General features: G+C 42.1%; 1 protein-coding gene across 1 annotated transcript; it reads left to right on the forward strand.

The window, feature by feature from the left end:
* On the forward strand, positions 1-27,629 carry LOC115459360 (arf-GAP with dual PH domain-containing protein 1-like; the record flags this gene model as incomplete). The annotated part of the gene is made up of 3 exons (XM_030189198.1): positions 1-261; positions 27,295-27,425; positions 27,538-27,629. Coding segments are annotated over exons 1-3 (314 nt in total), but the record flags the coding sequence as incomplete, so codon positions are not given.

Here is a 27,629-nt window from a genome sequence, read left to right on the forward strand (position 1 = left end):
CGATTAATCACACCACTTCCCTCCCGTACGCCCAAAGATATCCTCTTTTCTTGGTCTGCCTAGTGATGTTCACTTCATCTGTACAGCAATCTGGTGGTGTGTGTGGCTGACCAGCTTCTAGAATCAGTTTCCAGGAATAAGACCAAGGCGTGTGTTAGTGGGCCAAGACCATGGCAGGAGAAGAGATCAGAACTGTTAGAGCTCTAAAAGAGCTTGCGAAGAAAAGCGAAAACAAGACCTGTGCAGACTGTGGAGCACCAGGTGAGCAGCCCCCCATCCCCTGCCTTTCCTCTTTTCTGAAGATATGGAGCCTAGAGGTATGCTTGAACAAGCTGGTAATCATCTTGGACAGGAGCCAAGTGAGAATATGCAAAAGCTTTTCTACATTCTGCCCATGCTTTTCTATGACTGGGCTTTGACAAGTCACTCCAATGCCCTCAGAAAACTGAGATGCGGATACTATGTTAAGTGGGAGATGAGGAGGGTGAGGATAGTTAGAGAAAACAAATGGGAGAGAGCAGGACCAAGGTAGAAAAATTGTCAGCTAAAATTTAGGGATAATAAGGGCAAGTTCACGTACTAAAAACAATTGGAAGTCTGAGGTATAGAAGGGCATCTCTGATTTGCATTCAGACAATGGGGCTCATTTTCGAAAGAGAAAAACATCCAAAAAGTGTGATAAAGCACCATTTGGACAGATTTCATCTCAAAACTTCCAAATTGGTATTTTTGAAACCTGTTTTGCAGACATCTGTCTATGCATTTCATCTGCAGTGCATCCAAATCATGAGGGGGCATGGTGGGGATGTTTCAAAGGTGGGATTAGGGCGTGCCTAACACTTGGATGTTTTACAGCCATAGTGGAACAAAACCAAAACATCCGGGGCAAAACATTCAATGTTTTGTTCTAGACCTGTTTTTCTAATGAATATGACACAAAAAGGTGCCCTAAATGACCAGATGACCACTGGAAGGATTCAGGGATGACCCCCTCCTTATTCCCCCCAATGATCACTGACCCCCTCCCACCCCCCAAAAATGTAAATAAAAATAGTATTCACCTGCCTCTATGACAGTGTCAGATTTTATAGCCAGGTCCATTAGAGCAGCATGCAGGTCTCCAGAGTAGTGTAGTGCTGGGTACAGTGCACTGCACACAGGTGGACCCAGATCTCTCCCCCCCCCCCCCCCCACACCTATTACACTTGTGGTGGAAACTGTGAGCCCTCCAAAACTCACCAGAAACCCACTGTACCCACATATAAGTGCCCCCGTAACCCATAAGGGCTTTTTGTAGTGGTGTACATTTGGGGGCAGTGAGTTTTGTAGGACTCAGCGGACAAGAGAGCAACGGTGAGATATGTACCTGGGAGCATTTAAATTAAGTCCACAGAAGTGCCCCCTAGAGTAACCTGTTGCTCTCCTGGGATATCTGGGGGACCAGTCTGCTTAAAATGCTGCCCCTCCTACATCCCAATGGCTTGATTTTGTACATTTTTAACTTGTGCGGGTTTTTCTTATTTTTTCCAAAAATGGCCTAAAAAGATAAATGCATAAAGCACAAAACCTTGATCGAAATGGTATTTAAAAAAAAAAAGAGATAAGACATCTTTCTTTTTCAAAATCTATTCGGATTTGGTACGTTTAGCACAAAACATCCAAAGTCCGACTTAGATGAACTATCAAAGATGACCCTCTATGTACGTGAGTCTAAGTGCTTTGAAAATATGCCTCCATGTGTATCATCTATCTACACAATGTCTGTTGGCACACAGTACAATATTCTCTACAATATTCCAGCTTTCTTTTAGGACACCTTGAAACACAGGTGGAGGGATTCAGTGAAATGCAAACCTTTTTAGAGCAATATGGTGGAACAAATTAACAATATAATTAGTTATAAATTACCACTTTTGCAGTGTTGTGTTGAACTTAAGTATACTCTAATTCATAAGAGTCTGATGAATAATCTTTTATTGGTGGCTATATGAAGTGATTGTTTCTAAATGGAAATGTGTTATGCCCCCTTACTCAACTGAATGATAGCCGAAAGTGTGGCATTTGCTCTTCCGTTTTGAGCCATAATTTCCCAGCCCTTTCTAATTTTTTTTTAATTGGAACCAGCCCTTTATTTTGTTGCATTTCCTGATGAAATATTATTTTGCTTTGTATTTTTATTTCTCTGTTGATAAGCAGAATTGAATCAGGCATACAAGTGGGTGGTATCATCTGATAGCACCAGGATAGAACAGCCTTAAAGCAAAAGTTTGAGCATGCATGGCCCTTCCCATGTGTAGCGGTCCCTCACTCATTCTCTTCAGCTTTGTGGTTTTTTACACACTGTTGAAGCTGCAAAAACAAAGCTCACAGAAAGTTTTGAAGAATACTGTCTTCTTTTATTACTAGCTGTGATCATTTTCTTTTATTAAGTTTGAGGTCACTATTCAAAGGGATTTAATCAAGCAGAAAAGTATCAAGCTCTGGGGGACACCACAATGCAAAAGATACTGGCTAGATACTGAATAATTAAATGAGACTGTACAGGTATGAACAGATGGGAAAGATCTGAACTACTGTACTGCTGCATCGGTTTTTTCTGTTTTTTTTTTTTTGGTATGTTAGAACAAGCTCAATCCATGTTAAAACTTTGCCTTGAAAAAAGTAAGAGCAGCTTACTTTAGCATCATATCTATGCTATTTGAATGTTCTAATGTATGCTTATTAGATGTATCATTAGTATTATGTTGACATCGTATTATATCTCTGGTATTTGAATTTCAGTGCTGTTAAATGTGTATATTTTTTATATTGTTTCACAGTAGTTCTATTGTTAGGTTTCAATTTACTGTCTTCAAGTTTACCTCATTTATTATATTTATGTTTATTCTTGGTTATTTTACTATTGTTATGCTGTTAACAAAATTGTAAGTTTTATGTTAAACTGTACCTGTTGTACACCGCCTAGGGTGAATCTCTTTATAAAGGCGGTTAATAAATCCCAATAAATAAATACTGTAAGGCAAACTGGGACAGCAGCAGAGGGTGGTCCACCACATCAAAAGCTGTAATGAGGCCCAGTGCAAGTTTACCTGTATGCAGATAACTGTGGACTTCACTTAAGAGGTCCTATTAAATTCTGGTACAATTAAATTCCCAGAAAATGGATTAATGAGGAAGGAGAAGATTCATTTTAGGGCCCTTTTAAGAAGCTGCGGTAAGCACTAACACATGCTTACCACAGGTTAAAATGCACTACCAGGGGGCTGCAGTCAGGTGTCCCATGGTAGGTTTTGCATGTGCATGTGCTACCTACATGCTAAAAAACAGCTTTAATTTTTTAGCACTAGGGCGGGTCTGGAGGTGAAGAGCAGGTGTTCTGTGCACTAATCGGTTAGCACAGGTACATTGCCATGCGCTAATCGATTATCGTGTGGTTAGCACATGAGCCCTTACTGCCACCAGTAAGTGCTCGTGCATTAATGGGAAAATTAGTGTGTGGCCGTTATTGCTGAACTAGAAAGCTCAGCCATTTCCCAGCAGTGCTAAAAGTGGCCATAGCCCACGGGAAAGACCCATGCTGGGGCAAACGTAGGCCACTTTTTAGTGCTGCTTAGTAAAAGGGCCTTTGTTAAAATTTCTCAGTTGTAAAAAGGGATATTGGATGGTTCAATCTGTTCACGCAGTACTAACTACCAAGGCTAATCATATGTTGATCGATGCCTTGACTCCAAGTCGAGTAGATTATTACAATATATTGTGTCAAGGTGTAAATACATCCACTATTATCATCGTCATCATTGGGCTTTATACCACTTTTGTAGATTAATCCATTCAAAGTGGTTTACATTGAAAATAAAATAATTAAGATAGAAAAAAGAAGAAAAATAGCCAGAAGTTTCAGTGTCTAAATTACAGGTAATACTACATATTTAGAAGAAAATACATCTTAAAACTTTTCCTCAATGAAATTAGAGTTGGCATATCCCTCAAATCATGGGGTAGTTTATTCCAAAAATAAGGTCGTAGTACATTAAGGGTGCCTTTTACAAAGCTGCGCTACCATTAGCGGCACGCTGAATGCAAAGAAGCCCATGGGAATAGAATGGGCTTCTGCGCATTTCGCATATTGCTAATTGGTAGCCACAGCTTTGTAAAAGGAGCCGTAAAACTTTTATTCCTCCTTCACCCTGGGACAAAGCTTTAAAGGCGGAATTTCTAGTAATCTATGAGTAGAGGATCTAAGCGTCTGGCTAGGTACATACTGATGAATTACACCAAGTAAACATCCTGGTGTTTGCAAATAAAGTAACTTGTATATCAGAACCATCATGTTAAACATTGTTCTTTAACTGGTAACCAGTGTAGGTTTTTAAATAAAGGGCGGGGAAGGGAGGCAGGGGGAGAAGTATGGGCTGCCTGGAGCTGAAGAGTGAGACAGGACTGTTTGCTGCTTGCTGGGAGGGGGGAGGTAGGGGGGAGTAGAAGAGGGAGTAGTTTAGGGGTAGGCTTGGGAGGTAACCGGAGGGTTTGGGGGCTAATGGGTATGGTGGGATCTGGTATGTTAGCTCTGTCACAGGGCACCATGGACATGTATTGCTATCTCTCGCTCATCAGACGTTTCTTTTGACAGAGACTGGATATTGAGTAAATGGGTGGTTTCAGATACATGGAGAACTATGATTGGATATATGTCTCAGTGCATCATACATATTCACTGTGCTCCTGTAGCTGTGCTTTTCATGGGGGTGGGGGTAAAAGAATGGGGGAATAATCAATAAAGTTTGACCCTGTTTAACTGTTGGATGGTTTACGCACTGTACGTTGTAACTGGTTTGTAATACTACCATTTTTATTGTGATGTATCATATTTGGAGGTGTCAATAAAATAGTTGAAACATAAATAAAGGGCGGGCACTATCCCATCTACTTTTTCTCGTAAAGGGAAAGGAAAGGGAATGGGATTTGATATACCACCTTTCTGTGGTTTTTGCAACTACATTCAAAGCAGTTTACATAGAATATGCAGGTACTTATTTGTACCTGGGGCAATGGAGGGTTAAGTGACTTACCCAGAATCACAATGAGCTGCAAGAAATCTTTCCACCTTATTTGTACTTTCTGCTATTGTTTTAAAAGTCTGTCAGTAAGCCCTAAATACAGCACATTGCTCTTGTTTATAAGGATGTTGCTATATATGAGAATGATGGTCTTATATGATTACGATTAAGTCTTTTCTTTTATATGCAGTTATTTTCTTTCATTTGTATTGTTATGTATTTGTTAACCACCATGATTCGTTTAAGCCAGGTGGTATATAAAATTTTAATAATAAGCATAAACATAATTCAACATACTTAACAAAAGTGCGTATTGTGAACAATCTATAGTGCTGGGACGAAGAAAGGGGAGTGACTGTTCCTTTAAAAGTCAGCGTCCTTCCTCATTCTGCCCTGCTAAGCGAGCAGTTTGCCCTCTGGTGGCCAAACCACCGGTGAAATCTCTAGTTCAGGGGATCAATAGAAATCAAACAAAATAAAACATGGAAAAGAAAATAAGATGATACCTTTTTTATTGGACATAACTTAATACATTTCTTGATTAGCTTTCGAAGGTTGCCCTTCTTCCTCAGATTGGAAATAAGCAAATGTGCTAGCTGACAGTGTATATAAGTGAAAACATTCAAGCATTACTATGACAGTCTGACAGGGTGGGAGGAGGGGGGTGGGTAGGAAGTATGCATGGGGACATCAAAGCATATCATTGATATTCTAACAGGGTGGGTGTGGATAGGTGAGGGGAGGGTGATCAACAGAGACATACAGCTTTATGGTTTATAATGGGCTAGGAACCCCAGATCCTTGTTAAGTCCTTTCTGTTGGGTGTTAAAATATTCAATCATTCTGACTTCAAAGGTCTTACGTTCTTGTATGGTTTTAAAGTTACCTTTGAGGATTCTCACTGTGAAATCACTAGTACAGTGTCCTGGTACTGTAAAATGTTGACCAACAGGCGTGGGAACCCTGCTGGCACCAGTATTGTTCATATGATGTCTATGTAAATTGAATCTTGTCTTGAGCATCTGGCCTGTTTCTCCAATATAGCATCCTTCATTACATTTTTTACACTGAATGATATATACCACATTGGAAGATGAGCAAGTGAAAGATCCCTTTATGTTGAATATCTTTCCTTTGTGGATGACTTTGGGGTCCTGTGAAATATTTTGGCATAGTTTGCAACTGGATAAATTACAGGGAAGTGTGCCCTTCTGTTCCTTTTCAGTCTGTGAAGGAAGTTTACTTCTGATTAGCTTGTGTTTTAAATTGGGTGGCTGTCGGAAGGCCAGTACTGGTGGGGATGGGAATATCTCTTTCAGTAATTCATCCTCCTGGAGTATAGGTTGTAGATCTCTTATGATTTTCCTCAGTTTTTCCAGCTCTGGATTGTATGTCACTACAAGCGGGATTCTGTCTGTGGATTTTTTCTTTTTGTACTGTAGCAGATTCTCCCTGGGTGTTTTGAGGGAGGAGGCAATATTCTTGGAGATTATTTTGGGGTTGTAGCCCTTCTGTTTGAAGGATTCAGTCAGGGTTTTAAGGTGTCTGTCTCTGTCAAGTAATGCTTGAATGTTTTCACTTATATACACTGTCAGCTAGCACATTTGCTTATTTCCGATCTGAGGAAGAAGGGCAACCTTCGAAAGCTAATCAAGAAATGTATTAAGTTATGTCCAATAAAAAAGGTATCATCTTATTTTCTTTTCCATGTTTTATTTTGTTTGATTTCTATTTATAACCTTAAGAGTGGACTAACACGGCTACCACACTCCTCTACTTTAGTTCAGGGGAAAAACTACTCTCCCCAGAAGCCATTGCAGGGTCAGTTGGACTCCCATGAGGGGGAGGGGGAAGTGAATGATTGGGAGATGAGTTCTGAGCCAGAGAATGAGATACAGCTGGGGGAAATGAGGGAGGAGGAAGAGATGGAATGCAATAAAGAGGAAGTGGGGGAAGAAGGGGAGGGGGAGTGTATGGAAGTGGCTGGTTTGGCTCAGACTCGAGGAGAAAAAGCTTGAACAACAAAGCCTTGGATTTTTCTAAGAACTTTGAGTGTGTTAAGGTCTCTGGAAGTGGGTGGAGAAAGAAACTAAGGGCTATTCTGACCCTGACCAACGGAGGGAGAGACTGAGTGAGAGGATGCCAGTCTGATCCAGGAGGTGTACAGGAGAGCTCAGCTCATGAGAATCAGCTGAAACTAAGCAGGGGCAGCCTTGGTCCCATCTGGAAGGGTGACCCAGTTACAGTATATAACCATCCACAATACCCAAACTTCTAGGAAAGGTTGTAATTGTCTATTCAATCTAACTTACAGAGCGCCCCCACCCCCTTCTAGTACTATTAGAAATCTGTTCTTGACCTAACCCTTCTTTTTTAATGATCACCCCCAGCCTTTTAACTTCATCTACTCAAGGGATGATCTTATACCCTATCTTAAGCTGTTCCAGAGAAATATTACCCACACCCAGGCATGTGGTCTTTGACAAATTCAATTTTAATATATTAGATGGTACAAAATATTGCTATGAAATTACTTTCAGGGAGCAAATAATCCCATCATGTCAAGTCACAGCTAAAGTAAGTACACTGATTGCTGGTGACATTTCGAATCATCTCAAAATCTTAGGGGTCCTTGTACTAAGGAGTGTAGGCGCCTACGCACATCTAACGTGCATCAATTTGGAACTACCACCTTGCGGTAATTCCATTTTTTAATGCGCATCTGATACGCTTGGCAGAAAATATTTTTTATTTTCTAACGCATGGTGCTAACCGGGCAGTAATCGGCAGTGTATGCCCGCTGATGATTACCGCCCGGTTAATGCGTGAGACCTTACCGCTAAGTCAATGGGAGGCAGTAAGGTCTCAGGCCCCAAATGGACACGTGACAATTTTTATTTTGTCACACGTGCATTTTTGGCCCCCCAAAAAGGCCTTTTTTGCAGGCGCGGTGAAAAATGGACCTGTGCACGTCCAATACACGTGCCTACAACAGCGCAGGCCATTTTTCGGTGCACCTTAGTAAAAGGACACCTAAATGCTTAAACACAGAGCTTTCCATTCCTGGATTACTCACATTTCTTGCTATCCTATTAATTCCTTACACCCCCGATTGTAGATTACAGTCTGTACATCACAACCGTCTTGTGGTCCCATCTTACACTATTGTAAGATTTGAATCAATCAAGTATTTTACATTTGAAGTAATGGCTCCCCACTTGAGAATGACCTACAGTTGGAACTTCATACAGAAACTTAAATGCAGGTCAGAAATGCATTTTTAAAGACTGGCGTTTGCACTTTAGCCCTATCCTTAGGCCTGCTCGTGCGATAGCCCGTTGGATATAGTGCAGACGCAGGAACTGCTACAAGTGGACTTGGAATCCCTGTCCTATTTACTCCTCCATCTGCTTCTTCTATTACCTTTTGTTGTATGTATAATATATTTTATTTTGTTGTTATGTATTGTGTTGAGGTCTTTTGGTGCCTCTCTACCTGACACTTGAACTTTTTCGGGATCTTGCCAAGTATTTGTGACCTGGGTTGGCCACTGTTGGAAACAGGATGCTAGACTTGATGGACCTTTGGTCTGCCCCAGTATGGCAATACGTATGTACTTATGTACTTAAGTTTTAAGCAAGTTTCTCTGAAAATGAATGAAAACCCCACTATGAGTGTTTGCCTCATTTACTTTAATGGATCTAATTTAAATGAAGAATTAAGAATCTGAAAATGAACCCTCCATTGCTCCAGGTACAAAAACTTAGATTGTGAGCCCACTAGGGCCAGGAATAGTACTTGCATATATTCCCGGATTCTCTATATAGTGCGACCAGATTTCCGTACGGAAATCTAGGCGACTCTATAACAACGCACATAACTTAACAACACTGATTAGCTTTTGAGCCAATTAACAGCACAACCAATAATAAGCACTAATTGGCATTAATTAGAATTTACGTGCACAAATCTCCAAGCGCATTCTGTATTGCAGTGTGCCTAAATTTCAATAAGTGCAGGCAAAAAGAGGCGTGGTTATGGGCAGAGAAATGGGCATTTCGTGGGCATTACAAAGGATGAAAGTGTGAATACTGTGGAGGTTCTCAGTGGATGAGATAAGTGTGATGGAGATAGAACTTCGACTTGTAGAGGAATTCAGGGATGCAGAAAAAGTGATTGGAAGCCTGTAGTTATATAAAGGATGTGTATTCTAGTTTGTTTACCTATTGAAGAATCAGAATTAACTGCTCTCTAATTTTTTTTTAATTAAGTGATTACAAAAACATAGGTCAGGGGAGGACACAGCTGTAGCATAAATGTTTATAATGATGAGAGGGGAATCTGGTGTTGCTTTTGGTGATGAGAGGACAAAACAAGTGGTAAATGTATTTCTAGGAGATATAATAGTACTAATAGTGTATTAGAGTCCTTTCTCTGGTGTGGTTGGTAATCTACAGGCACAACTTTAAAAGTAACTATTTCAGCTTTCCTTTTTTGAGCCAGTAACTTCATGTAACAGTTCACCTTAGATTAGTAGATATGCCTGTCATAACTTATTATATAGTGTTCAGACAAAAAGTCTGTTAGCAAGCTTTATACAATATCACACACAGTCCCTAACTGGTTATATTCCAGGTCTCAACTTGAGGATATCATCCCCCATTTCACATCTCAAATATCCTGCATCAGCTCATGCAGTTATAGCCATTCACAAAATCATTATTACTAACAGAACCACAGTGCTGGCTCTTATGAGGGGTTCAGAATTTGACACTCTTGTCCCACCCTTTGTGAAAGAACTTAGACCTACTGCAAATCCTCATGGAGACTGTTCTCAAGACCGAGCCATGCAACTGCCGGAAGAGATCTGATTTAAACTCCTAACTCCTTCCAATCCCATTAGCACCAGCCTTGCCCGTCATGTCAGAATTTTGTGTACCCCATCCAGTTATGCAATGACTTACCCCAGCTATGTGACTTTGTAGGGTCCAAGTCATTAAGGACTTTTTCCATTGATGGACACAATTTGATGAGAAAGTCTTAGCGGGTCTTTTACAAAGGTGTGCTAGTGTTTTTAACACACGCTAACCATATAGACACCCATAATATTCCATGGGCATCTACATGGTTAGTGCATGCTAAAAATGCTAGCGTACCTTTGTAAAAAGGGCCCTTAGTGAGCCAGGCTCTTAGAGTTATCAGTACAGCATTGGTTACTGATAATGTTATTAGTGCAGTGTGCACTCTTTTGATAATGAGCCTTTTCAGTGTTATCAGTGTAGCATACATTTCTCCAGTAAATCAGGGAAGTGCATATTCCTTTAGCTAATTCCAGTACTCTGGTACCACTGAGGCACTTCATATTTCCACCTTTGAAAAGTTTCAGTGAGGGACACTTTTTGTACGAGACCTAGAGCTGTGCAGTATGAGGAACAGTCCAGTTAGGCAGGAGGAGGGACTATTCTACTGATTCACACATCTGGATCTGAGTCACACCATCATTACTCATGCTTGCTCAGGGCCTCTCGGCTTTTGCTTTTACGTATTTGCTGACTCGGTTTTAGTTTTGTGAGCCAGAAGGGAACTGACTGGAACATAGCAGCCCAGAGGCTGTCTGAACCAGTCTGTGAGCTGCATCCACAGTTTGAACAGACATGTCTCCTGTAGCATTTCTAACATATGGTAGGTGGTGTTAGGTAGCTCTTCTGTCCAGGGCCACCAAGAGGGGGGGAAAGGGGGGACAAAATTCACGGGGCCCGGACCTCCAGGGGGGCCCGGCGCCGCAGTTCTACCCGCCACCGGGCCCCTTCCTCCCGAACCCCCTCCAGCAGAAGTGCTGTCTTCTGTTCTGACTCCGGCGTGTGCGGCCCACACAAACGCGCTTCTCTCAGCTGATCTTCGCTGTACTCTGCAGGGCGTCTGTGCGTCTGACATGCAGGACGTCAGATGCACAGAAACCCTGCAGAGTACAGCGAAGATCAGCTGAGAGGAGCGAGTCTGTGTGGGCCGCATACGCCGGAGTCAGAAGACAGCACTTCTGCTGGCGGGGGTTTGGGTGGAAGGGGTCTGGCCCTGTGGCGGAGGCGGGTGGGACTGTGGCGCTGGGCCTCCCTCCGGGGGGGGCGATGACAACCTGGGGGGGTGGCAGTGGGGGCGGGGCCCAGGGGGCGGGGCCAGGGGCCCAGGGTGGCCTTGTCCCGGGCCCGGCCCAGTCTCTCGGCGGCCCTGCTTCTGTCTTAAGTGTTTCAACAAACACAGCTAACTGAACAATTATTAGTGTTTCAGTTGTTTAATCTACCTCATAAAGTTAGAATATATGACTTGAATTTGATCATACTACCCCAAGTCAGCAAAAACAATGCAGACCACTGTTATAAAGGCAGAGTTGACCCTGTAGGCCTGTACCTCAAATCTGAGCACAGCACTTCAGTCATCCATAAGGAGGAGAGACAGAAAGAATACTAAAGCAGCAGACCAGAGAGAAACAGCGACACAAGCCAAACAGAACAGAAAGGAATAGTGTAGTGGGCCTCTGATCCTGGGCTTTGCCTTTTGTTCTATCTGAGACCCACTACACTGTTCTTTTCAGAACTTATACTAATACAGCTTTATTCTAGGGATGGGTTTTCATTTGTAATGGCATAGCAAATGTCAATGACATATCCCATGTTGTTAACAAATGAAAACGACCAGCAGAAACCTGACATTTTTGTGTTTGCTAATGTCAGTACACACTATTTGCACAGAGGGTACACTCTTAATGACATTGCCGCCAAATTGAAAATGAAGACTAACCAAACCAAACCAAAATGAAACAATGCTGCAAATGAGAGGGGGGCATCTTGCAGAGGACAGGGAGGTACAGAGGTCTCAGGGCAGCCCAGAAACAGCACTGACACCTTTTAGTTAAAAGGTTTAAAGTATTTAAAATGCTCTAGCACTGTTATAAAACTAAGAACTCAGGTGCCCATAGATGCCAGAGGTGTGTTTAAATTTTATGAGTTTGTAAGTCTGTGGGGGGATGTGCAGTGAAGTCTGTTACAAGGCTTCTGATTGGCTGTCTGAGGCCCCAGGGAAAGCTGGGAGACTGAGGGGCATGTAAGGCAATCTTGAGGGGCAGAGTGGAAGGCAGCCAATAGGAGCCAGGATCTGCTAAAGGGCATGAATTTGGACCAATGAGCTGGCAGGAGGCAGCCTGACCCATAGATTGGCGTGCATTTCAAGCCAATCCAAGGGACAGGAGGGGGTGGAGCAGAAAAAGAATAGCAGCCCAGAGGCAGCCTGGGAAAGAGAAAGGCAAGGCCAGGCAAAGAGAGGAGGCTGCAAATATGCTCTGAGAGGAGAAGATCTGATCCAGGCAGGAGTGTCCTGCAAGCTGGGGCAGAGAAGGACATGCTCAGGCCAGGGGCGTAGCCAGACTTCCTTGGGACGGGGGTCCAAAGCCCGAGGGGAGGGGGCACATTTTAGCCCTCCCCCCGGTGCCGCCCCCCCCCCCGCCGCCATTGCCGCCCCCCCATGTCTTTTCCGACCCCCCTCCCGCCGCCGCCTACCTTCACTTTGCTGGCGGGGGACCCCACTCCCCACCAGCCGACATCCTCTCCATCCTGCTCCTGCTGTTGCATGCATTGCTGACGTCCTGCACATTGTACGTGCAGGACGTCAGCAATGCATGCAACGGCAGGAGCAGGACGGAGAGGACGTCGGCTGGTGGGGAGTGGGGTCCCCCACCAGCAAAAGTGAAGGTAGGCGGCGGCGGGGGTGGGTTCGCCTGGGAGGGGGGGTCCAGGCTGGAATCTACGGGGGCCCAGGCCCCCTCAGGCCCCACGTAGCTACGCCACTGGCTCAGGCAAGAGGAGGCAGCTGCAGGCTGGAAGAGAAGGACCCACTGACGAGCCCCAGATGAAGAGAGAGAACGGGTGAGTCCTGTAAGGGGCTGGGCACCAAAGCAGACAGGAACAGAGGAGGAGAAGGGGGTCTGGAGCGAGCCGGGGGCAAAAGAGGAGCCGAGCTGCAGGGGAACAGGCAAGCTGGGGCCAAGAAGAGGAGCTGTAGCAGTAGCCACAGAGGCCATTCTTCAGGCAGAGAGAGAAGCAGAGGAGGAAGAGGGACCACACTGGGGAGCTGAGACGTGTTGGGAGCAGTGCAGAGCTGAATAGAGAGCAGCATGGCAAGGGCCCTGAATCTTAGAAAAGTCCACCCAGCGCATCCCTCCGTGTGTGTGCTTGCCTGTCCAGAGAGGAGAAAGCCAGCCGTGTGACTGCCTGTCCTGTAAAGAAGATGCCTATCTGGAAAGAGAAGAAGCCCCACAAAGAGAGAGAGACAGAGAGACCCCCCCCCCTGCACTGAGTGCCCAGACTCCAAAGGAACTTTTTTTAGAGTGTCTGCCAGCGTGAGTGTCTGCCTCAGGAGGATCCAGCACAGAAGCCTGCTGGTTTGAGTGTCCACACCTAAGCGAGCCTGCCCAGGGGAAGGAGCTGCCCAGCCTAAGCCTCGAGCCCTGTGAGTGCCTGTAGTTAAGGGCCTGCCTCTAGGGGGTTTAGTTTAGCAGTCCATCAGTTTGAGTAGAGGGTGTATAACAAAATAAAAGAAAAGGGGTCATGTATTGGGAGGGCTAGATAGGAATTTCCCTTGCTTATCTTTTTATTTGAATTTAGTTAGCCCACAAGGTCCCTTGCCAGAGAAAATACTGATTGAGGTTAGCACACACAACGAGCACAGGGAGTCAGGATTTTCATTTTTTGAGTTCTTTTGAGTCAGAGCAGTAGGTATCCTGGAGTTCCTGAGCTGGTGAGCTGACCTCGCCAACCGAGGAGACGTGGATGTGGAGAAGACCAAGGTACCCAACGCAAGACAGCAGCGATGCTAGTGAAGATTTGATACACCGGTAACATTATTGTATGCACACAAATTGAAAAATATATATATATCAGATCTGAGTACAATAATTGGGGTTGTGTACATGTTTGGGATGTTTTATGTTATTGCAGAAGTGGGGTCGGGGTCTTGGTAACTAATTGTAGTTTTGAACATCTTATTGCCTTTGTAACTTATCACAAAGTATTTAACACCTTGCACTATTTTAATTTAATACTAGCAAACTTTAACAATTGGTACCAATGTTACCACCCCTCTCGGCTGGACTATACTGATGTGCTCCCAGATACCTGATTGTTGTAGTCGTGGCCAATATCCAGGGAACACACACTCACAGCCGAGGGAGTGGAACAAATAAACTAACCTCGTCCTTTACGCTCAAAGAATAAAGGAGGAAAAGAAGCTAAATTTAGGATTTGTTCCTGAATTGGAAGAACCGCACCTTCAGATTTACAAATTATCTTATTCTTTATTGAATACAAATGCAAGCAAATTTTCATTCAAATTCACAATTAGTGTGAGGCTTAATAGAATTGTAATAACATATTCAACATTCAAATGTAGAACTACATGTATACTTTGTCTGTTTCACCTAAAAAGGCAGAAAAGAACCTTTTCAGATAAGTATTTAAATTGTCTTTTATCAAAATCAGATATTTGTGGTTATTCTCTTTCCTGATGTAAAAATTGGTCTCTTTGTGTGCACTATTGGTGTTTTTGCAGGGATCTCATGGAGTTTTAATATCTGATGGTCTGTTCCTTTGTTTTCCCTTAAAATGTTGTGAAATAAATAATATATTCTGTTCAACACCCTTGGCAATGTCACTTAGCTGTAGTTGAATTTACTTAGATGATGTCTTTCTTGCGTTGGAGCTCATCTGGAAATCCTTCAGCGGATGATCTACAGAATTCTTCTTCCTACAACCTCACTTATAAAGAAAATAAATGGAAGCAAAGCCCTTAAAACTCCCTGCTTGTCCGGGAACGGACTCCACTCTGGTGACAATTAATCAGTTCTCAATACTGTGGCCACACTCTCTAATTGAAATAAAATAGGTTAAAGGTTTTCTCACTACAAAACCTATTTCTCACTGTTGATTCCCTGTTCTAAAATCCATCAGGCCTCACACTGCATTCAGAGATCTCACACAGTAACCCATTCCATATTCAAATGGTGATTCAACATTGCATCTCACAGACTTCACATATAAACATAACATTTCCCTGCACAGCTATCAGATCAATCTGGAGAATACAGCATACTCATACAAAAACAGTGCTGGATTTTCTTTAATCTGCAGTCTGATTCCAAACCCTGTACTGAACTCAGAACTCTCACCAACAACACACCTTTCCCACTGACACAGCTTAATGGCTTCTTTTTCCAAATATCAACTTCACTTCTCAGTCCTTCCCCTGTGTCTTACTTAAAATCCTTACACTCTTTTTTCCTGACACCCTTATACGCTACAATTCCCACCACAAATCAAAGCCTCTCTCACCCTAAAATGGTAAATCACTTATATCTGGAAATTCAGGGCTATACTGGAACATTCACTCACCTCAGCTTACTTTCAATATCAAAGTACCCTTTTTCAATGTCACTTATTTCACTTTAAACTCATAAAATATACTTTTATTTCTTACATTTCACACACTCAGCATACGTTTCTTTCTGTCTCACTCTCCATGTTCACAGCCCTGGTCTTCAGCTCACCAGTCTCCCTAGCAACTCACCAAGGGTTGCCAGGTGGAAAATTTTTTTCCAGCCCAATCCAGCCCAAAAAACAGCCCAAAACCCGCCCAAACACAAACCCTGCCCCTGACACCCCCACCCCCGCGTCATCACCCCCGCCCCCGCCGTCATCACCCCCGCCGTCACCGGCCCCGCCTCCCATGTCACCGGCCCCGCCCCCGCCATCACCGGCCCCGCCTCCCACGTCACCGGCCCCGCCTCCACGTCATCGGCCCCGCCTCCCACGTCACTAACCCCGCCCAAAATGTCACTAACCCCGCCCAAAAACGTCACTAACCCCGCCCCCCCGCGGCCGAAAAAACAGCCCAAAAAACCGCAACCCGCCGCGGGCAAAAATTTCCCGCGGCGGGTCGCGGAAAACCGCCCAATTGGGCGGTAAAACCGCCCACCTGGCAACACTGCCCCCACTAGAGGAACACCTGACATCACTCAACCAATCAGCTTGTCAGCTAAAGACTGGGGTTTTTTTTTCTCTGATCTGTTTAGAATCTCCCTCCCCCATAGTAAATGCAAAACTTCCTATACAGAGAATTTCAAAGTCAATTTTAACCTGACTTGTACCCAAAACAGAAAGGAACATTTTAAAGTACAATCCCCACCTAATCATGGTTTATTTCTTGAAAAATAAAACCACATTTAAGAAACATCTCACACTTTCTTCAGCTAACTCCATTAAAAATTCACAAACTAACTTTAAACCTTCTCCAGCCAGCAGCATCCACCAAAACCCTGGAACAGCCCCCCCCCCCCCCCCCCCCAGAGCCCCAGGAAAAAACATTTAATATATGTTACCATATATTACACCAACATTAAGGAACATATCCAAATGTTTCTATGTATTTTACCATTTAATAAAATATTTAATATTTTTCTTGTCAAATCCCTTGGTTGCGTGGAGTTTATTTTGGAACCCTATTTGAAACTGTGACATTCCTATATATTTATTTCTTTAATTATTGTAAATACCCGCTCCACGACCAGGGGGTTTACAGTACATTGAGCTCCCAGCTCTCATAGACTTGCCTACCATCTAGCAACTCAATCTAGTACTCATTCTTGGCTGAATATATAGTCAGGGCAGGTGTTAGACATTCAGGGCTCAGGGCAAAACCCAGGGAGAGGGCCCAAAAGCAGGCCTTCAGTCTATGCCTCCTTTAGCTTGAGGCAGGTTTAGGGCACCAGGGCAATTGCCTTTTTGCCACCCACTAATGTCGACCCTGTATGTAGTACTACTTCTCTCTAAGAGTGATATTAGCTTAGGATAGAATACAAGCATGCAGTATTTGGGCAGTTGCATTAATGGTTGGTGATGACAACATTACAGCTTTTAGCTAGCATATGTGACTTAATTTATACATCTGATGATGGTTCTATGACGATTTACCTATTTGATTTGGTATTCACAACAGTGCAAGGAAAGACATTACAGATTGTTCTTAATTTTATTATTTCTTATATACTACCTGTAAGTCCAAGAGCTATCAAAGTGGTGTACATTGAGGTACAGGAGGTATTTTTCTACCCCTTGAGGGCTCACCATCTAAAGGACCCATTTATTAAAGCTTAGCGAGCACTAATGGAATTAGCATGTGCTAAATGCTAAGAAGCCCATTTTATACCTATGGGCTTCTTACCATGTAACATGTACTAAGCATTAGTAGAAGGGCCCTTAAGTTTGTACCTGAGGTAATGGAGGGTTAAGTGGCTTGCCCAACATCTCAAGAATTTGAACCTGGTTCCCCTGGCTCTTAGCCCACTGTTCTAACCATTAGGCTAACTCTCCTTATGGTTTCTGGGGCTCAAGGTCACAGAAAAGTATATCAGATCATTATGTCAGGTACTCTTGCAGCGTATGAAATGGGTCTGATCATCTCAATAAGAGACCTGTAGTTTAGCACAGAAATTGTATTGTCATTTCCGGAATTTCACAGTTCCTTGGATGAATGCTCCTGAATAGCTTATCATGCTTCTCTGTAAGATCTGCCCAAACGTAATTGATTTAACCAAGCCTTATGACGGTGACTCAAGCAGTTCTATTGGACTTTGTCCTGTTGTGATCGATGCAACAAATCTTTGTCAGGAAAGTACTGAAAAGCAAGAATTAAAAGAGTCTGCAGTGGCTTTCAACTGAAAGGAAACTCTGGATTAAGGATGCGTAGGATGAAGGTGAAAGGAGAAAGATTCAGGAGCAATCTAAGGAAATAATTCTTTACAAAAAGGGTGGTGGAGTCAAAGATTCTTGAATTCAGAAACAAAGCATTTAACAAGCACAGAGGATCTCTAAGGGAAAGGAAAGGATTGTAGAATTTAGCAATTGGTATGGATGGGCAGACTGGATAGGCCATATGATCTTTATCTGGTCCCTTTATATGATCTCCACTGGATCCCTGCCAAATTTAGAGTGTAATTTAAGGTCCTTACTTTGACACATAAGGCACTTCACAATGCTACTCCATCTTATTTTGCAGCTTTGACTATCCCATCTACACCTGCTCATACTCTTCACTCATTAACAGACAATAGATTGGTCTTACCCCCACCATCCAGAGTCAGATGGGAATCAACCCGCATGTCTGCTTTTTCTTTTCTATCTCCTGCATTGTGGAATTCTTTACCACAACTGATTAGATTAGAAAAATCATATGCCCTTTTTCGTACAGCACTGAAAACATATTATTATTATCAATTAGCTTTCATCATCTCAAGTTACTGTATCTTAGTGGGTAGGCTGCACAGGTTCCTAGTTTGTTCCAAATAGGTTTGTGCATTATATTATGTATGATTGGCTTGTGAGTTGACTGTTTTTGTTGTTCTCAGGAGTAGATGATTTGTTTGTTCTTTCCTGTCTTTTAATGGCATTCCCAATTTAATTTAATTTGTTTTATGATTTTATTGTAAGATTTGCACTGTAAACCGTTCTGATTTGCTTGGCAATAAGTGACGGTAAAGCAAAATAAATAAATGATAAACGATTTCAGTGTTTCAAAAGAAGTGGGAAGAGGGGTTGGTGGTTGGGAGGCTAGGATATGGAAGGGCAGACTTATACGGTCTGTACCAGAGCCGATGATGGGAGGCGGGACTGGTGGTTGGGAGGCGGGAAATACTGCTGGGCAGACTTATATGGTCTGTGCAATGAAAAGGACAGGTACAAATTCAAGGTAAGGTATACACATATGAGTTTGTCTTGGGCAGACTGGATGGACCATGCAGGTCTTTTTCTGCCATCATCTACTATGTAAGAGCAAAAACTAAAAGATCACAGAAAGAGAAAGACAACAGCATTATCTGAAGAAACTAAGATGGTTGTTGTCAAGAGAGTGAAGGTGCAAATGAAAAATAAACTGTAGTAGTTAATACAGTAGAACAAGGGAATAAGGCATTGTTAGTGAGAGGAGGAAATGTGAAAGTGGAACCCGAAGACTAAAGGGACGAGAATGATTCTACATGAGTGAATAAGGAAAAAACACCCGACTATATCTATTCATTGTTCATGGTGAAAGAACATGTGATAAGATCATATCATAAAAATGTGTCAGGAATCAAAGTGGGGAAGACCTCTAACCATTCTCAGAGCATTGTTTCTGCAAGCAGTTATCAAAACTAAAAGTAGAGTGGCGTGTCCGTTTTTATTATCTTTTAGAGAAACACTAAGGTGTGTCCACCCAAGACCCAAGAGAAGAAGCAAGGATTAGATTTAAAGAGTAGAGAAAAGAGCCAGCCTACACTATGGCTGACCAACAGAACCAGGAAATAGCTTGTCTCACTATAACTGAACAAAGATGGTTAAGAACAACAAAACAAAATAGCCATACAGGGTCCATCTAGCCCTGTATCCTGCTTCCAACTGTGTCCAATCCAGGTCACAAGTACTTAGCAGAAACCCAAATAGTAGCAACATTCTATGCTACCAATCCCAGGGAAAGCAGTGGCTTCCCAATGTCTATCTATAAGAGCATAAGATTAGCCATACTAGTTAATTTTAGAAAGAACCATTCCATTTAAACCGATCCCACTTTTTTTCTGTTTTTCCATTAAAATGTTTTTTTTTTCTGGTGCCATCTTTATGTATGGAGTCCGTCTCTTGTTTGTAGAAGCACTAGTAAAGGTGACTTTTAGAAAAAAACACTGGTGTCTAGATTATTTACAGTGGAAGAAAGCATGTTTTTGCAGGTCAGGCAATGAGAGCCTTGGGTCAATTGCCTTTCTCTGCCTACCCAGACTGATCCTTTCACAAAAGTAGTCCTCGCTGAGTGGCCCCAAAAGCCCATTTGTCAGATTGAGGTTTCAACATGTACTTCAACATGAAGCTCAAGTGCTGGCTTAAGCTTGAAGGATTTCAAAGGGCAAAACTCACTATTCAGTCTGGTACTGTCCTCATATCTGAAACCCCTGTGCTTGAATGGCTAGGAATGCCTTTCTAGTGTCTCAGCCATAGGCACCAATATTTTAAAATGATAGAGGGTGTCAAATAATACAAATTACCTCTGCCTGGACAAAATGAAGGTCCCAAAAAACAACAAGGCAAACAATCTGCAAACTCCAACGTGGAAAATAAACCAGCAGATCAATATAGCATGTAAAGATTTTATTAATGATACCATATACCAGAGAATTGCTCGATACAGGCCGTATTTCGCCCAAAGGGGCTGTGTCAGGTGCTAAAATAGACAAACACATAAAATTACAAGTATAAAATAATATAAAAACAATTATAGTAATATAATATATCATACATAATCAAAAAAAAACAATATGAACATAAATAATCCTCATAATATAAAAATGTAAATAATATTAATAAATATAACAATAAATATAATAAATATATCACTAATCAAAATACTTTCATTATCAAGAGAACCATTCACCACGTCACCATACCCACTTACAAAACTAAACGAAGAATATATATGCATAAGGTTGCTTTTATCAACACATGTCTTGAATGTAACTATATCCCATTAGAGACACTTATACAAACATGTACATATAAATATAAAACATAAATACTAAAAACATAAAATATAATCATATTGTATCATAACAAGCAATCAAAACATATAAAATATTATCAAAACATATTATAATATTGTATGATAAAAATTATATGATAAAAATAGGACACGTACCTAGAATGAAAACCTTCTGATAGGAACAACTAATTAAAAATATAAAAAATACATATTAAAAAATATAAAAAATATATATAAATCAGAATAACATATAAAATAAAAATAAAAACAGAAAACAAAGTAAAAACTTGTCTGATTTAGAAATTGAATACTCACAATACTCATAAAAGAAAAACCAGCACATTCAGCAAGTCCCTAAATAAATACAAGTCAAAGAGTTACTCTTCATTCCCGAGTGATTCATCTTGCATAAAGTATGATCCTATATGCCTTTCTCAATTATTATATTATTCAATACTCTATTCGCCTTATCGAAAAATCCACCAGCTACCATGCATTACCATATGGTTTGATGACGCTGGGCCACAAATTAAAAAAACAAAGATGGAACAGTATAAAAACTACAATCAAAATTACACTTACTGTTGTGTGTCTAATCACCAAGGGACGCTCCGCTAATAATACTGGAAAAGACGACGGAAGTTGCATAGAATCCTTATATACGTCAGTACCAAGTCAAAGTTGAAAAAACGTGCCAAAATGTAAAACCGTAAAAGCATATAATAAAATATGTAAAGTATCTAATGGAAAAATGGAAGGTTTCAAAAATCAAATTAATAAAATACTGGGTCATCCACACAAACGATCCACATGTTATTTGTAATTCCAAATGCCGTCATAAACTTACTCGACAATAAAAAATATTTATATAAAACTGGTCTATAACGTTATTCAAACTTTCTCAGTGTATTAAGTAAGACCACTCCTAATTAAGACAATAAATGTAACAAATATAAAAAAAAACTTAGGTGACAAACTCAGCACCACGTTGATCAAAGGGTATAACACAATAGTAATCAGACAGTATGTAAATCATAACCTCCCCCTTTATTTTATATTAATAAATATTAATGAACTAGTAATTCGTTATGTACTGGTCAATTGTCGAAGAGCAATGTAAAAATATAAGAAAAAAATATATAAAAATATACTGAGCTTGTCGCCATAAGTTAAACAGTATACATATGTAAGACAAGATAAAAGAGGGTTGCAACAAAAAAACATTGAAAATTGAAAATGAAAGCTCAAAAATAAAATATATTTTACGTGTCCTATGGTTTTGAAAAAATAAAATATATTTTACATGTCCTATTTTTTTTAAATGTATTTTACGTGTCCTATTTTTTATTTTAAAAAATGTGGCCTATTTTTTAAAGAAATACAGATAGCTCTATTTCCATGTTTAAACCATTGGGATGTAAAGTCTGTAATTCAAGAATAAATTGTTGTTCTTTCTTTAAAAGGACGGTATCAATCGGTCCACCTCTCCAATTCTGTTTGTGTACAAATAAAATACAAAAGCATAAATCTTCAAATTTGTGTCCTAAATCTCTTGAATGTTCCACCAGTGGTTTCTCTAGTACATTCCTTTTTAAAGCACTCTTGTGTTCAATAATTCTAGTATTGAATTTTCTCTTAGTTTTCCCTATATACACCAAACCACATGGACAAAGCACCGCATATTCTTGGTCTTGCAATTTGAGAACTCTTTAAGATATATCATTTTGTTAGAAGATGGAATATGAAAAACAGTAGTTTTCATATTAACATTACAAACGGAACAAGATCCACAGGGAAAATGTCCCAAACGGAACAAGATCCACAGGGAAAATGTCCAACTGGTAAACTCCTTAATGTTGCAATCTCATTATGTAATGCTGATGGAACTAACATGTCCTTGAGATTCTTTTCCCGTTTGTATGCTATAAGTAATTCTTTATTAGTGAAGGAAGAAACTCCTTGTATCAAATGCCAATGTTTTCTTAATATTTTCATAATAGGGTTGGACATGTGATTAAAAGGTAAAGTGCATACAATTTTATCATTATTTTTCTTCTTAACTGGTTGTAACTGAGTAGATCTTGATAAACCAGATGCCCTCTGAAATCCTTTGTTAATATGTTTAAGTGGATACCCCTTCTCTTGAAAATGTCTTGTCATATCAATACACCTGAGATGATATGTGCGGGGGTCAGGTGTAAGTGAGAGTGGGATGTTTGACCACGGAAATTCAAATCCTGGAGACAAGAATCTTAAAAAGCTTGTTTATTGATGAAAAGACTCGACACATACATATGCAAATAAAGAATAGGGACTAAACGTACAAAGCATATTTCATTCATATACTTTGTACGTTTAGTCCCTATTCTATTCATTATTTATATGTATTCTGTTGTACGCATTGATCTTGCAATATTTAGCACTTTATGAGAACATTGTATATGTGAACACATTTTTTGACGTTTAGCAAATGATGTTATTCCCACATTTTATCTTTTGATTTTGTTTTTTATCATATGTTATTGCTTACTGTGGTCTTTTATCATATATGTTTTATGTTTTTACTTAATTTTTCTTTATTTGCATATATATGTTTTATAGACTCCTGGTGCAGACCTGACGGCCGAAACACAACAGTTGTGTCGAGTCTTTTCATCAATAAACAAGCTTTTTAAGATTCTTGTCTCCAGGATTTGAATTTCCGTGGTCAAACATCCCACTATCACTTATACTTGTGTTTTCCCGTGGGGAGTTTGAGTTCCCTGCTTGGCTGCGGATTCTTCTGAACGATGTGCGGGGGTCAGAACACAATCTGCATAAACGTAGAAACTGGCTGTATGGTTTAAAACGAATTGTACCTTAGAGTTTTATAAGTTTATTAGGAAATTAAAAATAATAGATTTCTTTAAAGGTAAAACTGATAACATAACAGACTCGTTGATAGTCAAAAAAGATAGCAAATGGCTCCCACCAGGAAATACACATTATTTAATTCAAGCATTTGAGACTGTTGTTCTTAATGATATTATATCATTAGAATAACAGGGCAACAGAAGAATCTTTTACAATATGACAAAAGAAGAAAATAGTGCAGTCAAGACCCTACAAAATGACCGCAGTATTATTATTAAACCGGCGGATAAAGGGGAAGCTGTCGTTATTATGAATAAAGATGATTATATTACAGAAATTAATAGACAACTAGAAGATCGTACTTTTTATAAAGTACTTAAGAATGACCCTACTCATATCATTCAAAAGAAATTTGTTCGTTAGTTTCATTAGGTAGGGAAGCCCAATACATTACATCAAAAGAAGCTGATTTTTTAACAGTTGAAGAACCAGTCATTCCCACACTATACATCCTCCCCAAAATACATAAGTCTCTCACCTCTCCACCCGGCAGACCCATTGTATCTGCATGTGGTTCAGTATTGGAATCACTCTCTATTTTTGTAGATAAGTTTCTATGACCTTTTGCCAGGCGGATTCCATCATATGTACGTGACTCAGCAGATATGATCAATATTTGAATACTATAATACCTAATAAAGATATGATTTTAGTCACTTTAGAGATAGAGAGTCTTTACACAAACATACCTCAATTAAATCAATTAAAGTTAAATCAACTGGAAATTGTTCTATCTTTTCTCTTAACTCCATTTATTTCTTTGTTCCTCCTTTTTTCTTCATTTCTTGCCCTACATCCATAAATAAAAGCTGGGTCCTCTGCGGATTTGACTGGAGGAGATATACAGTGGATCCAGCTTTTATCTATTTTCTCCATCCATGTGCAGTTTTTCTCCCCTTTTCCTCATCTCCATCCATGTGCATCTTCTTCTTTTATCTTCCCTCCCCTCTATTCATGTCCAATATTTCTCCTCTCTCCCATCCCTTGCATCCATGTCCAGCATTGTTCACCTCCCCTCCATGTGTATATCCTTCCTCTCTCTTCCCTCCCCTCCATCCATATCCAGCATTTCTCCTCTCTCCCCTCCATCCATGTGCATCTCCTTCCTCTCTCTTCCCTCCCCGCAATCCATGTTCAGAATTTCTCCTCTCCCCTGCCCTCCCCTCCATCCATGTTCATCAATTCTCCTTTCTCCCCTGCTCTCCTCTCCATCCATGTCCATCAATTCTCCTCTTTCCCCTCCCTCTATTCATCGATGTCCAGCAATTCTCTTCTCACCACCCTCCCCTCTATTCATCCATGCCCAGCAATTCTCCTCTCTCCCCTGCCCTCCCCTCCATCCATCCATGTCCAGCAATTCTCCTCTCTCTCCTGCTCTCCTCTCCATCCATGTCCAGTGATTCTCCTCTCTCCCCTGCCCTCCCCTCTATCCAATGTCTGCCCTCTCTCCCTGCCCCTTCCATCCACTGTCTGCCCTCTCTCTCTTCCATCCAAATCTGCCCTCTATCTCTTCCCCTTCCATCCACTATCTGCCTGTCTGCCCTCTCTTTCTCCCCCTTCCATCCACTGTCTGCCCTTTCTATCCTTTCCATCCACTGTCTGCCCTTTCTCTCTGCCCCTTCAATCCACCATTTGCCCTCCCTCTCCCATCCATCCAGGATCTGCCCTCCCTCTCGCTCCCATCCAGGGTCTGCCCTCCCTCTCGCTCCCCCTTCCATCCAGGATCTGTCCCCCCTCTCTCTCTGCCCCCTCTTTACAGCCCCCAGTTCCAGCCCCATTATCCCACCTGCCCCTAGTTCCAGTTCCAGCCCCAGCCTACATCTCTCACCTGCCCCCCTTTTCAGCCCCCAGTTTCAGCCCTACTATCCCACCAGTCCCCAGTTTCAGCCCCAGCCCTTTTCTCCCACAATCCAGAGCTTCAGCCCTCAGCCACTTCTCACTGTCCCCTTTTCAGCCCCCAGTTTCAACCCCAGCCCTTTTCTCCCACCAGTCCCGAGCTTCAGCCCCAGCCACTTCTCCCTGTCCCCTTTTCAGCCCCCAGTCCTCACAGTTTCAGCCCCTGCCCCTTTTCAGCCCCCAGTTCCAGTACTAGCCCCCTTATCCCACATACCCTCCTTTTCAGCCCCCAGTTCCAGCCCCCTTCATCTACATGCCTTGCATTAGGGCCCCCCTTTTCAGCCCCAGACCCATTTTCCCACCTGCCCCAGGCATGGCCCCATTCTCCCTCTTGCCCCCTTCTCAGACCCCAGTTCTAGCTCCAGGCCCCTTCTCCCGTCTGAGCCCCCCCCCTCCCCGACCCAGTCCCCTTCTCCCATCTGAGCCCCTCCCCACCCCACCCAGACCCCTTCTCCCATCTGAGCCCCCCCAGATCCAGTCCCAGTCCCCTTCTCCCATCTGAGCCTCCCCCCTCCCCGACCCAGTCCCCACCTGCCTACCAGCTCTGTCGACAGACGACCCTCTTCTGCCACCCGTTACCCAGCCTTTAAAAAAAATCTGTGAAGTGCCTCACATCTGCTGTGCTGTAAAGAAGCAAATCGCCTGGTTGGGTCAGCCCTTCCCTCACTGTGTCCCACCTTCGTGGAAATAGGAAGTTACATCAGAGGGCAGGACACATCTTGTTCAGAAGGAATGGATCCTAAGGAGCTTAGCCGAGATTCGGTGGCAGAGCCGGTGGTGGGAGGCGGGGATGGTGCTGGGCAGACTTATACGGTCTGTGCCAGAGCCGGTGGTGGGAGGCGGGACGTGGTTGGGAGGCGGGGATAGTGCTGGGCAGACTTATACGGTCTGTGCCAGAACCGGTGGTGGGAGGTGGGGCTGGTGGTTGGGAGGTGGGGATAGTGCTGGGCAGATTTATACGGTCTGTGCCCTGAAAAGGACAGGTACAAATCAAGGTAAGGTATACACAAAAAGTAGCACATATGAGTTTATCTTGTTGGGCAGACTGGATGGACTGTGCAGGTCTTTTTCTGCCGTCATCTACATATGTTACTATGTCATATTTTAAAAAGCCTGCTAATTGCAAGAAATTCATTTTAACCCAGAAAAGGATGTATGAGGATGCAGGGTTTTCCTGGACAGGCTATTCTTTTTAGGAGCTTATGCATGTAAACGTTAGATCTAGTTTATAGCATTGTCTCATGGAAAGTAATTCTTTAAAAGGGGCACCTAGTTGGAGGTTATTCTGTAAAGGAAAGTTGGCACCTACTTTGCGTTATAGAATACTAACATAACCCGATATATATGTGCATATGTGACTAGGTGCCAGAACTTATTCCAGCCATAGAGCTGATGTAAATACTTGCACCTAGATTCAGACGATATGAGTGTAAACTTATATGCCCCCCCCCCCCCCCCCATATTCAAAACTATTTAACCAGCCTGGAACTGGTCTAACCGCAGATATTCAGCGAGCGATAATCAGTAAGCCACTAACCAGCTGTAATCACGTGACATAGATGGTTAGGCGTAGATATTCAATGCCAAACTAGCTATGTTGAGCACTCAAAATAGGCCACTTAAATAGCAGGCCTACCTTTGACCGCTAAAAAGTTAACCGGTTAGTGCTGAATATCAGCATAGATGTTAACAATCCTAGCATTGAAAATCTGTGTTTGCCCGTCACCAGCTGAATGTCGGGCCCATAGTATTTCTTGCCCCAATTCAAATCTACTATTGTAGCCTCAACCTTGCCTATTGTTGAGTTCATGTCTTCTTTTTGCAGATCCAGACTGGGCCTCTTGCAGCCTGGGAATCTTCATCTGCCTGCGCTGCTCTGGCATCCACCGCAATATCCCATCCATCAGCAAGGTGAAGTCACTCAGGATGGATCACTGGGACGAGGCACAGGTGCAGGTGAGCACAGCCTCATGGTGGTGGGGAAGATGGGGATTGGGGCCTGGAGCTGGTGCAGGGTGCATAGTCAAGAAAGTAGCACTCTGACTTCTCTGCATGTGTTGTTTTGCAGTTCATAGCGCAACATGGGAACGCGGAGGCAAAGGCCACCTATGAAGCACATGTACCTGTCTATTACTATCGGCCAACGCATATGGACTGCCA

This window comes from Microcaecilia unicolor, unplaced genomic scaffold, assembly GCF_901765095.1.
Source record: "Microcaecilia unicolor unplaced genomic scaffold, aMicUni1.1, whole genome shotgun sequence".
NCBI lineage: Eukaryota > Metazoa > Chordata > Amphibia > Gymnophiona > Siphonopidae > Microcaecilia > Microcaecilia unicolor.